The following is a 12,941-nucleotide window of genomic DNA, read 5'->3' on the forward strand; positions in this document are numbered from 1 at the left end:
GGAGCAAGAGGTCTCAAGGAGCTGTCTGCAATGTTCCAGGGCCCCTGAGGTATGTCAGGTTGGAGCAGGCTCTGTAGGCAGAGCCCTGAGCTGCCTATATGTGCCTCACTTTCCCCGTATCTTAGAGTTCAGGCAACGTCCTCCCAGATCCAGGAGTGGGGATTCTCCTCAGGTCGGGTCTCAGAGGTATCGCTGTTACATTAGAAACTGCTGGGGAATTTGTGGTAGGATGGACTTAGCAAAGCTGGGATTTGCCCACAATAGCTGGAATACTGGCCCTGATCCTGCATGATACGCCGGGGATAGATAATGACAAAATGCTCAGGTCTACACTTTATCTGGCATGCAGGTCCCATGTGCTTGAGACAGAGCTGACAGCTCCCCACACCGAGTCATGCACCCCAAACCCTTCAGTACAGCACCCTGTAGCGCCATGCTGTGCCCCTGAGGGAGGGCGCCCTCGACTGACCCCCCACATCACTCCCTGCCACACAGCACCTGCTAGATAGGCATTGGGGTCAGCAATGACTTGCTAGGAGAATGTTCCCTTTCAGGTCGCCCACCCCGCTCCCTGCAGCTCACCACAGTGCCTGCTGGCTGTTGGTGTCAACGAGACTCCCCACTGCAATGCCTTGGATTACTTCATTGGAAAGGCAGCCTATCTAACTACTGACCACACTGGGCCTTGTCTATGTTGGGCGTAGCCTGGGGGCTGCTTTAAATGGAGCCCATTGGCTGTGGACCCATAGGGGGCATTGCCCAGCTGGGCACTGTCCGAGCCCATCACCTCCCAGCCACTCTCCTTTGCCTGCTCTGTCCTACGCACAACATGCCCCATCCGTGATGGGGGCTGCAGTTTCCTGCCCTCTATTTAGCAAAGCCTACAGGGTGGATATAGGAGTAGGGTGGACGTGCGCGCCCAGCACTCACCCACACAAAGCCGGCTTCAGCCCTGGCTGCTATGACGGTGACTCCATCCACCTGGACAGTCACCGACCCAACGTAGAAAACCTGTGTGTTCCCACTGTTCTCACTCTTGGCCATGACATGGAAGGAGGGCAGGCCGGAAGCATCCCTGCAGGTCTTGGCCACCGTGTAGGTGCAGTTGCCATGGAAATCATACGCCCGTCCATCGAAGGTGCGGTAATGAAAGTATCCCCCGGCCCTGCACGTGCCCCGAGAGACTGGCACACACTTTGGCTGCTCATTTGTCATCTTGCAAATAGTTCCTTCCCTACAGCGGACCACACTGCACGATGGCTTTGGAATAACTAGTGGGGAAAGACAATAGAAAGACAAACAGCAGACTTATCAGTAATATCTGTCTATCTCTCCCCCGACACACATTGTTATATCTATCTATCACCATGCACTCCTCTGTCTCTCTTCCTCTATCCCCATACACACTTCCTTTGCATCATTCACAAACCTCCCACGAGTCCCATGCTGAGGAAATCTCTGCATGTGTGTGACAACAGCAAAACCAGATCCTGTGTCTCCTTCCCCGCAATGTGCGGCACAGGTGGTTCAACACCTGTGGGCATGTTGCCAGCATCGATCAGGCAAAGGATTGTGGCTGGGATGTGATGGGCACTGACAGTGCCCAGCTGACTGATGGCCCCCACAGCCAGTGGGCTCCAATTAAGAGCAGCTCCTAGGTTACAGCCAGGGAGATGATCTACGAGTGTGATCAGCTCCCTGACAGCTGCCCACTTGGCTCTGCTGTGCACATCAGAAGATGGATGCAGCAGAGACGAGTGTTTCCAACAAGTGTTTCCATCTTTCAAGTCAAAATTCTGTAATATTACGGGTCAGGGTTCCAGGCTAAATAAAAGGGGAGAGAGAGAGTAAGTGAGAAGGGTGAGGAGACATATTTGAAATGACTTTACTCACCCCTTGTGCAATAACCCCTCGGGTCATGTTTCAATCAGTGACTCTCCTTTACCTTGGCTGATGCAGTCCATGACGCCGTCTCTGATCTGGCATTTTTCTCCACTGGTGCAGCTGTGAGCTTTGCAAGTCACCCCTCGGGCAGGAACGCAAGTGCAGTTTTGCTGGCACTCATTTCTCAGGACTGTCTCACTGGGCTGATGGGATGTTTGGGAAGGAGGAAATAACGCAATCATAGAATGATAGAATATCAGGGTTGGAAGGGACCTCAGGAGGTCATCTAGTCCAACCACCTGCTCAAAGCAGGACCTAATCCCCAACTAAATCATCCCAGTCAGGTCTTTGTCAAGCCTGACCTTAAAAACCTCAAAGGAAGGAGATTCCACCACCTCCCTAGGGAACCAATTCCAGTGCTTCACCACCCTCCTAGTGAAAAAGTTTTTCCTAATATCCAAACTAAACCTCCCCCACTGCAACTTAAGACCATTACTCCTCATTCTGTAATCTGCTACCACTGAGAACAGTCTAGATCCATCCTCTTTGGAACCCCCTAATCTGTATCCTATCCCTACCCTCCGGCATATCTACCTCTCCTCCCAGTTTAGTGTGATCTGCAAACTTGCTGAGGGTGCAATCCACACCATCCTTCAGATCATTAATGAAGATACTGAAGAAAACCAGCCCCAGGACTAACCCTTGGGACACTCCGCTTTATTCCGGCTGCCAACTAGACATGGAGTCATTGATCACTACCCATTGAGCCTGATGATCTAGCCAGCTTTCTATCCACCTAATAGTCCATTCTTCCAGCCCATACTTCTTTAACTTGCTGGCAAGAATACTCTGGGAGACCGTATCAAAAGCTTTGCTAAAGTCAAGGAATAACATGTCCACTGCTTTCCCCTTATCCACAGAGCCAGTTATCTCATCATAGAAGTCAATTAGGTTAGTCAGGCATGACTTCCCCTTGGTGAATCCATGCTGACTGTTCCTGATCACTTTCCTCTCCTCTAAGTGCTTCAAAATTGAATCCTTGAGGACCTGCTCCATGATTTTTCCAGGGACTGAGGTGAGGCTGACTGGAAATATAACTGGAAATGGTTATTTATAATAATTTCTGGCAGTGCTAAACTCAGAGCTGTGTGGTGAGGAGTGTGAAAAACTATTGTTTCATAATATTATTTCTCTTAACATTAAAAAGAGAGGCTGTCTAATGAGCAGCCCCTCTCTGTGCCTCAGTTTCCCCACAACAAACAAAGGGAATCAAATCTTCTTGCTTTTCAATTTAGATCAGACCCAGACTGCTTGAAGTGGTACCTTGTAATATCTCCCATGCTCGAAGCACCCACAGCTCTGCAGAGTCACACAGCCCTGGCCATCGAAGAGGAAGCCCTCGTCACACTGGCAGCCTTCAGCACAGGTCTCTGGGCAGTCTAGGATGTCTCCAGAGCAGGTGGTGGTACAGAGGTCAGCGCAGACCTCGTAGTGGCTGTTAACCGGGCAGCTCACAGCTTAAATAGAGAGAGAAATAAAGGATGGATGGAAAGATCTCACACCATGGTCTAGAGGGACAGACATGAAGGAGAGGACAGCAGGACAGGGAGGAGAGGAACAGGGCACTTTCTAAGGGAACATGAGATTGTTGGCTCCCACCCAGAAGAGTTCCAGAAGAAGCCTAGAGGCCTGGAACAAGATGCCCAGTAACACTGACCCCCTCCCTTCCCCAGTGCGTCCCAGAGCTCCTACACTGTCAGTGCATTTACCGCAGAAGGAGGTGCTCCTCCAGGGCTGGATGAAGACCTTAGCCTCTTGGCAGGCTGTCACGTAGCTGTGGATGCTCTGGCACAGGACCTGTGCATCCCCGTTTCCCAGGCACACATCATACAGACAGTTGCTCTGATACACGCTGGGGCTGACCGCGCCATGGCAGGCCGCGAAGGGGCCGTCGGGGTCTGTGAGCAGCCCACAGTAGTTGCGCCCTTTGAAGACATCCTTCTTCTTCTCTTCGCAAACTGGACAGCTGTTTCCAGCACATCTGTCTGTACAGGATGCTCCTGGGATCTCGACTTCCCAAGCAGAGCCAAACGCTGCCACATCAGGGGCTGTCCTGCCACTGGGGAGCAGGAACTCCTCGTCCTGCTGTCCATTGTAGTTCCCACACAGGCCACACGTCTGGCCCTGGTAGGTCCCTGGGATGGTGACTCTGGCCTGGTAAACCAGGTCGTAGCTCACAGTGAGGCCAAAGTCAGTTTCCACCAGAACATTAGTGCCGTGTTGATATGCTCGGAGCTGCCCATTGACCATTATCACAGGGAGATTGTGGGATACCCCGTCCACCTGGAAAAGACAGCACATTCCCCTATGAGCAGGTAGGATGGACACTGCATCGTGGGTAGGGGCTCTGGACAAGTTTTGAGATTCAGTTCTCACTGACGCCATGGGTTAAATCCAGAATGACTCATGACTCCCGTTTTCACTTTGCAATAGTTTGTCCTCACCTTCCAAGCTCTTGACATTGTCACCCTGGCCTACATTTCTGATCTCATCTCCCAGGCACCTCCCTCCCTCCTGATCCTCTCTCTCTATCTTCCCCAACTCCTCAACCCATGTTTGGCCTGCTCCTTCTCATGCCAACTGCTGGACTCAGAACAGTCTCCTACTTCTTCTCCATCTCCCACCCCCGGCCCCTAAAAACCCACTTCCCTGGTGACACCTCCTTCCTTCCCCTCCCTCTCCTATCTCAAACAATTTCCTATGCATTGTGTTCAGTTTGCCCCAAATTAGACTGCAGGCTTCACAGGGACTATGCCATAGGACAGATTCTTCAACACAGAGGCCAATAGAGATATAATGGGGAGGAATTTTACCCCATGTTTGCAAAATGTGAGGTATGTGGATGGGGTTCACCAAATAATTAATACTCATAAATAGGGGTATAACCAACAAGGGAGGCAAAGATGGAGCTGAGCTGGAGGATGCTCATCTCACCCAAGAGAAACTTTGACATAGCACCATCCATGAGTAGCACTTTCTACCATTTCTAGCTGGGTAGGAGACTCCATCCCATTCTAACAGAAGATGACCTGGCTTCAACCATTCACGGCTTTGTCGCTTCCCTGCTGGACTATATTGCAAGGTGGTATACCCGGGCATGAAGCATTCAGCACTTAGGAATATTCAAGTGCTACACAACTCTGCAGCATGCCTCCTCAGCAACACTGGCTGCTGTACACATCAAACCTGTCCTCCACTCCCTACCCTGGCTTCCCACAGAACAAGGAATCCAGTTCAAGTTCTCAGTCCTTATCCCAAGGCTCTCAATGACCTGGGCCCAGGCTATCTAAAAGATGAATTAAACCCCCAGGTTGAAGACTGTGGTTGACATCTTTCTTCCATTGGCACAATGGAAATCACATCAATAAGGATAACCTTTGTCTCTGCCAGAGACAAAGCTTTATTAGGAGTTTGGTCCAAGTCTGGGGAATGAACCCGCTCAGGAAGTAAGGACCCTCACTAACCTGGCCACCCTCCTTTCCGAGTGCAAGGTACGTTCTTAGACCACCTTTCTCCAACATATATATATGGCAACATGCGTATACATTTATCATTATAAAAAAATCCACAACAAAACACCCCACTGCACACACATCTTTCCTGGGGAGAGGACGAGAGAACAAACGTGGTAGATGTTAGTCACGTTGCTTAATGTATTTCTGGGAGGGGCTTAAATACCATGTGGATGACCCTGGTTTATGAACCTTGTAGCAGGGAGTCCTGCCCCTCAGTGGGCCTGGGGCCAGCCAACCCTTATTACTAAGTAGGCACATCTGAGCAGGAATCATATGCATCCCATATAAGAGAAGCAGGAAGAAGCCAGGCTCCTGGTCCAGCAGAGAGAATTGTCAGAGAGAAAGAGGGGAATAGAGAGGCTGCTGGCAGTGAGTAGGCTCCCACAGAGAAACCTGAAAGTAGGGGAGTGACACGGCAGTCAGGCAATGCCTGGGAATGACCAGATAAGGCGGTGACTGGCTGTATGTGAAAACTCCTATTTGAATGAGACCCTTGGGAGGGCTGTTGCTATTGGACTTGTAAAAGCCTTTTGTGAGTTGTTGAGGAATCCAAGAGGGGAAGCTGAGGCAGGCCACATGCAGAAACCTCGGGCCACAAAGGGACACTCAGAACAATCTAAATGAAGATCTGGAGAAGGACTTACCATGATGAGCCCTTGTTTGTTCTGCAGCAGGGTGAGTGTGATCCCATACACCTGGATGGATACCAGCTTGGCCATGGAGACGTTTCCGCTGCCCCAGTCTTCTTTCTCTACACTGACAGTGAATGGTGTGAGGTGATTGGCATCAGCGCAGGTCTTGGCCAGGATGTAGGTGCAGGTGCCTTGGAAGTCAAAGGGGACCCCGTCGAAAGAGAGGTAGTGGGGATGGCCAGAGGCAGAACAGGTTGCAAATCCAAATGGGTGGCATTTCTGGATGCCGTCCACCACCCCGCATTTCTCACCATTGCCGCAGAAGAAAGCCTTACATACAACTTCCCCACCAGCCTGACACACGCACTGCTCCTCGCATGAACCGCTTGGGTGGAAGGTCTCCCCGGCCTGGTAGTAAAGTCCCCAGTGGAGGCATCCACACTGGGAAAAGGGGACGCAGTGGTCACCACTGAGAACAAAGCCCTCGTCACACACGCAGCCTTCCTTACACTGGGTCGTGCATTGCACCGGGGCATAGAGGTTGCTGCATGTCAGATCGCAGCTGCTGCTGCAGAATTCGTAGTGACTGTTCGGGGGACAGGATGGAGCTGTAATTAGAACAAAGAGTTAGCTCACATAGTGTGTTAGCAATGTGTAAAAAGGAACGTTACTAGAAGAGGCAATTTCATTTAAGCTCCTAATTTTCTATTTCCTTGGTTTGGTTAAATAATAAAAGGCACCACCTGTAATCCAGTTCCAGGTCTGGATAACTGGTTGCTCCAAAGAAACCAGGCAGTGTGATACAGGTAATCTCTTTCCTAAAGCTAGCCTTCCAATTTGGACCAAGGTCAAGGTGTAGGGAGTGGAGGGCCCATGGACCTGGGAGTGTTCTGCAGACATTTTCACCACTAGATTTTTGTTTTGAATACAGGTCAGTAGTGCCTAAAACTCATTCCCAGATGACGGTTTATGGGAGATGAGTTGGTGGGTTTCCAGACCTGTTCCTAGTGGACAGACATCTCAATTAGTGAGTCACCACCATGTCCCAGCTCTAATTATATCCCAGTCTCAGCAGATAAACCAAGGACTAGATGGGTTATGAAGGGCACCACTACATCTTTAGCAAAACTTTTGATATGGTCTCCCACAGTAGTCTTGCAAGGAAGTTAAAAAAAGTATGGATTGGATGAATGGACGATAAGGTGGATAGAAAGCTGGCTAGATTGTTGGGCTTAACAGGTAGTGATCAATGGCTCCATGTCTAGTTGGCAGCCGGCATCAAGCTGAGTGCCCCAGGGGTCAGTCCTGGGGCCAGTTTTGTACAACATCTTTATTAATGATCTGGATGATGGGATGAATTGCACCCTCAGCAAGTTCGCAGATGACACTAAGCTGTGGGGAGAGATAGATACGCTGGAGGGTAGGGAAAGGATCCAGAGTGACCTAGACAAATTGGAGGATTGGGCCAAAAGAAATCTGATGAGGTCCAACAAGGACAAGTGCAGAGTCCTGCACTTAGGATGGAATAATCCCATGCACTGTTACAGGGTGGACCGACTGGCTAAGCAGCAGTTCTGCAGAAAAGGACCTGGGGATTACAGTGGATGAGAAGCTGGATATGAGTCAGCAGTGTGCGCTTGTTGCCAAGAAGACTAACGGCATACAGGGCTGCATTAGTAGGAGCATTGCCAGCAGATCGAGGGAAGTGATTATTCCCCTGTATTTGGCACTGGTGAGGCCACATCTGGAGTATTGCATCCAGTTTGGGCCCCCCACTACAGAGAAGATGTGGACAAATTGGAGTAAGTTCAGCTGAACTAAAATGATTAGGACGCTGGGCACATGACTTACGAGAAGAGGCTGAGGGAACTGGGCTTGTTTAGTCTGCAGAAGAGAAGAGTTGGGGGGATTGGATAGCAGCCCTCAACTTCCTGAAGGGGGGTTTCAAAGAGGATGGAGTTAGACTGTTCTCAGTGGTGGCAGATGACAGAACAAGGTCTCAAGTTGCAGTGGGGGAGGTACAGGTTGGATATTAGGAAACACTATTTCACTAGGAGGGTGGTGAAGCACTGGAATGGGTTCCTAGGGAGGTGGTGGAATCTCCATCCTTAGAGGTTTTTAAGGCCCAGCTTGACAAAGCCCTGACTGGGATGATTTAGTTGGGGTTGGTCCTGCTTTGAGCCGGGGGTTGGACTAGATGACCTCCTGAGGTCTCTTCCAACCCTGATCTTCTATGATTCTATCTCTGGACAGCGCCTCTCTGGCCTGGGGTGCAGCACATGGATAGGGGCGCGGTGAGGGGGCAGCTCCTAGGGCCAGTGCCTGTGCTGTGCCCATACTTTGGGCTCCTGTGACCATGAAGAAATGTTCTACGTCACTTGATGAGCTCAGCATTTAAACCAACGTCTACCAGCCAACTTGGAACAGGGATCCCCAAGGGGCAGCGATGAGCACGGGGGACTCACAGCAGAATTTCGTCGTCCTCCAGGCATGCACCACAGCTCCAGCTTCCTGACATGCCTCGGAATAGCCAGCAAGGGCCTGGCAGACGTTACTCTCCCGCCCACTGAGGACGCAATAGCCGTACACGCAATCTACGAAGTATCCATGGGGGTCCACTTTGCTGTGACATCCTCTGAAAGGGCCACTCTTGTGGAGGATGAGCCCACACTGCCCTCTGCTACCTCGTTGTTGTTTTTCAATAGCCTCTACACTTGCGCATGGGGGTATCGTTACTGCAGAGCATCCCCGGAGGTCGCCCACCTTCCAGCTCTGGCCAAAGCTGACTAGGCTTGGTGCCAGCGTGCCATCCCTCATGAGCATGTCATCCTCCCTGTCACTGTTGAAGTTGCCACACAGACCACACACGGCTCCCGCGTAGGTGACTGGCAGAGTGACCGTGGTGCGTCCTGACCAGCCGGCATAGGTAACAGTGAGACCAAAGTCTGTCTGGATCACTGTGGCCCAGCCCTTTCTATACACAGTGATTTTCTTATCAATGAGGTTGAAGGGAAGATTCGTCAGAAAACTGTTCACCTGTTAAAGCAAGACACATGAGATATGAAACATTGCTCGCCTGTGGTGGAACCTCTCACCCCAGCACACCCCAGCACAGAGCTCTGGCCCATGATTACAATAATAATCCACCTCTGTTCAAATCTTCATCCAGTCCGGCCCGCTTCCTTCCCTACAGCTTGCCTGAATCCAAGCTCTAACAGACTTGTATTTCCCCTGGCATTAGCTATTGCAGTTCCCTCCTCTCTGTCCCCCAGTGCTCCAGGTTCACACCTCTGGTGGATGCTATTGACACTGTGAAGGAGTGCTCACCCCACACCTGCCCTTGAAAGGGTTAAGGTGGCTAGACAGGCCAATTAAGCATCTAAGATGCACCTGGAGGAGGAGCCAGGGAGCAATGAGAACTAACTAAAGGCTGAAGCTCACCTGAACAGGAACAGGTGGGCTGGTACAAACAAGGTAGCTGAGGGCAGAAGGGGACTGCAGGGAGGAGGTCTTCAGTCACTCTCTGAGGCTAGGGAGAGAGGGGACTTGGCCAGGAGGGAAGGGTATACCCGGAGAAGGGTAGAGAAGGAGACTGATAGAGGCAATGTAGGAAGCAATCCAAGGAAACAGAAACAAGGCACGGGACAGGGTAGACTTTAGCTGCTGGTTTTAGGGTCCCTGGGCTGGAACCCAAAGATGAGGGTGAGCCCATGTTCCCTTACCAGCCACTGGGGATGTGGCACCATTGAGGGGCAGTGAATTGGAAGACTGCCTGGGACAGTTGGTGACACTTGGTACACAAACCTCCCAGAAAGGAGAAACTACCGTGACCTAGCCGGAGGGCCAAGCCACAAGGAGAGAATCATCGTGTCTGGGTAGAGAGAGAGTGTCATAGAGTGAGCACTCACAGGAAGGGGCTTCAGAAAGGCAGAGCTAATTCCAAGTTGCGGCCACAAGGAGGTGCCCCATTGGGGATGAGAGCACTCTGTGAAAGTGTGGACACTTGTGGATGGGAAGGAAGAGGTAGATGTGGTATATCTTGAATTTAGTAAGGCTTTTGATACTGTCTCACATGACCTTCTCATAAAAAAAAACTAGGGAAATACAGCCTAGATTGAGCTACTATAAGGTGGGTGCATAACTGATTGGAAAACCGTTCCCAGAGAATAGTTATCAGTGGATCACAGTCAAGCTGGAAGGGCATATCAAGAGAGATCCTGCAAGGATCAGTTTTGGGTCTGGTTCTACTCAATATCTTCATGAGTGGTTTAGATAATGGCATAGAACGTACACTTATAAAGTTTGTGGACAATACCAAGCTGGGAGGGATTGAAAGTGCCTTGGAGGATAGGATTAAAATTCAAAATGATCTGGACAAACTGGAGAAATGGTTTGAAGTAAATAGGATGAAATTCAATAAGGACAAATTACTCCTGGGAGAATTCTGTGCACCAAAAAATTAAAAATTCTGCACACAATGGTTGAAAATTCTGCAAAATTCTGCATATCTTATTTGTCAAAATAATACAATATAATCATGCCAGTTTCAATTATTTTGCAAAAAGAAAAGGAGTACTTGTGGCACCTTAGAGACTAACAAATTTATTTGAAGTGAGCTGTAGCTCACGAAAGCTTATGTTCAAATAAATTTGTTAGTCTCTAAGGTGCCACAAGTACTCCTTTTCTTTTTGCGAATACAGACTAACACGGCTGCTACTCTGTCAATTATTTTGGTAATTTATTTAAAAATATCTGACAGTAAGTACGTCTGTAGCAATACAGACCAAAAAAAAAGATTCTGGTAAATTGTTTTTTCACAAATAGATTCCTTACTAGGCATATTCATACAGAACTTTATGTAATTCACTTAAATTACAATACAGAACTGTATTTTCTGTACCTGTCAGAAGCAATGCAAAGGCTTGGGGGAGTCAGGGGTAACGGAGGACCTCAGGGAGAGAGAAGGAGCCTAGGAGTGAACTGGGAGGGTGTTGGTGGGAGGTTTTTCTTTGTGGGGGGTGAGATTGTTAGGAAGCCTCCCCCATGAAGACCCTGGATGACCCCAAGCCTCTCCCATTCAGTCAGGCACGTCTGCCCCTGTCCCCACACTCCTCATCCCCATGAGTCTCTGCAGCCCTCCTCCCACATCCCCAGGCTCAACACTGTCACTCAACTAGCTCCTGAGCCCATGCTCCAGTCTGTCTCCCCCACAAGTCATACAATCATAGAATATCAGGGTTGGAAGGGACCTCAGGAGGTCATCTAGTCCAACCCCCTGCTCAAAGCAGGACCAATCCCCAATTTTTGCCCCAGATCCCTAAAACGCCCCCTCAAGGATTGAACTCATGACCCTGGGTTTAGCAGACCAATGCTCAAGCCACTGAGCTATCTCTCCCCCCCCCCATTCTGAACCCCAGTCTGTGACCTGCCCCAGCAGCCCTGTGTGCCCCACTCTGTCCTAAATTGGCTCCACGGGCAAGGTGCTGCTCATGGGGCAATTCTGAAGCACTGGGCTTAGAATTTAGTATTTTCCCGCATAAAATACATTTGTTTTGGTGCCACAGCATCCTCTGGTGGGCAAAAGGCAGAAGTGCAGCACTTCTGTGGCAAAATGTTTTTTATGTGGGAAAACACAAAATTATGTGAGACAGATGAATTCTGCACATCTGCAGATGTGCAGTATTTCCCCAGGAGTAACAAATGCAAAGTGTTCCACCTAGGAAAGAACAATCAGTTGCACACATAGAAAATGGGAAATGACTGCCTAGGAAGGAGTACTGTACAAAGGGATTTGGGGGTCATAATGGATCACAAGCTAAATATGACTGAACAGTGTAACACTGTTGCAAAAAAAGCAAACATCACTCTGGGATGTATTATCAGGAGTGTTGTAAGCAAGGCACAAGAAGTAATTCTTCTGCTCTTCTCTGTGCTGATTAGGACTCAGTTGGAGTATTTTGTCCAGTTCTGGGTGCCACATTTCAGGAAAGATGTGGTCAAATTGGAGAAAGTCCAGAGAAGAGCAACAAACATGATTAAAGGTCTAGAAAACATGACCTATGAGGAAAGATTGAAAAAATGGGTTCTTTTAGTCTGGAGAAGAGAAGACTGAGAGGGGACATGATGACAGTTTTCAAGTATATAAAAGGTTGTTACAAGGAGGAGGGTGAAAAAAATTTCTCCTTAACCTCTGAGGATAGGACAAAAAGCAATGGGCTTAAACTGCAGCAAGGGAGGTTTAGGTTGGACATTAAGAAAAACTTCCTTACTGTCAGGGTAATTAATCACTGGAATAAATTGCCTCGGGAGGTTGTGGAATCTCCATCATTGGAGATTTTTAAGAGCAGGTTAGACAAACACCTGTCAGGGATGGTCTAAGTAACACTTAATCCTGCCATAAGTGCAGGGGACTTCACTAGACGACCTCTCGAGGTACTTTCCAGCCCTAGAATTCTATGATTCAGACACCTTCTCACACATCCGAAGTGTAACCACATCACCCCAATCCTTAAATATCTCTATTGGCTCCGTGTTTATGGAAGAATGTGGTTAGAATTCACCCTATATTTCAAAATCCTTCCATGCACCGTCTGCAACTTTTCTGGATCACACAGGTGACTTTCCCCAAATGTTTTAGAGAGATTAGAGACAATTTAAGAAACTCACCAGCACTTTCCCAGGGAATTGATTGCTGATCCTGAGGTTGGTCTGATACACCTTGATCTGTACAGAAGTAGTACTGTTCTCCCGGAAGTAGATTTCAAAGTCCACCAGTCCCTCCGCCTTCTTGCACAGGGCTGTGAGCTGGTACCAGCAAGTGCCTTTGAAGTCGTATCTCTGTCCATCAAAG

At 49.2% G+C, this 12,941-nt stretch overlaps 1 protein-coding gene across 1 annotated transcript; it reads right to left on the minus strand.

The window, feature by feature from the left end:
* Positions 1 to 867: 867 nt before the first annotated feature.
* On the minus strand, positions 868 to 8,449 carry LOC122463788 (IgGFc-binding protein-like). The gene is made up of 6 exons (XM_043535586.1): positions 8,431 to 8,449; positions 6,104 to 6,699; positions 3,654 to 4,227; positions 3,208 to 3,401; positions 1,946 to 2,087; positions 868 to 1,271 (listed from the first exon to the last, which is right to left on the minus strand). Exons 1-6 carry the CDS (start codon positions 8,447 to 8,449, stop codon positions 868 to 870), a joined length of 1,929 nt encoding a protein of 642 aa, XP_043391521.1.
* Between the last annotated feature and the right edge of the window lie 4,492 nt (positions 8,450 to 12,941).

This window comes from Chelonia mydas, chromosome 24 (assembly GCF_015237465.2).
Source record: "Chelonia mydas isolate rCheMyd1 chromosome 24, rCheMyd1.pri.v2, whole genome shotgun sequence".
Classification (NCBI taxonomy): domain Eukaryota; kingdom Metazoa; phylum Chordata; order Testudines; family Cheloniidae; genus Chelonia; species Chelonia mydas.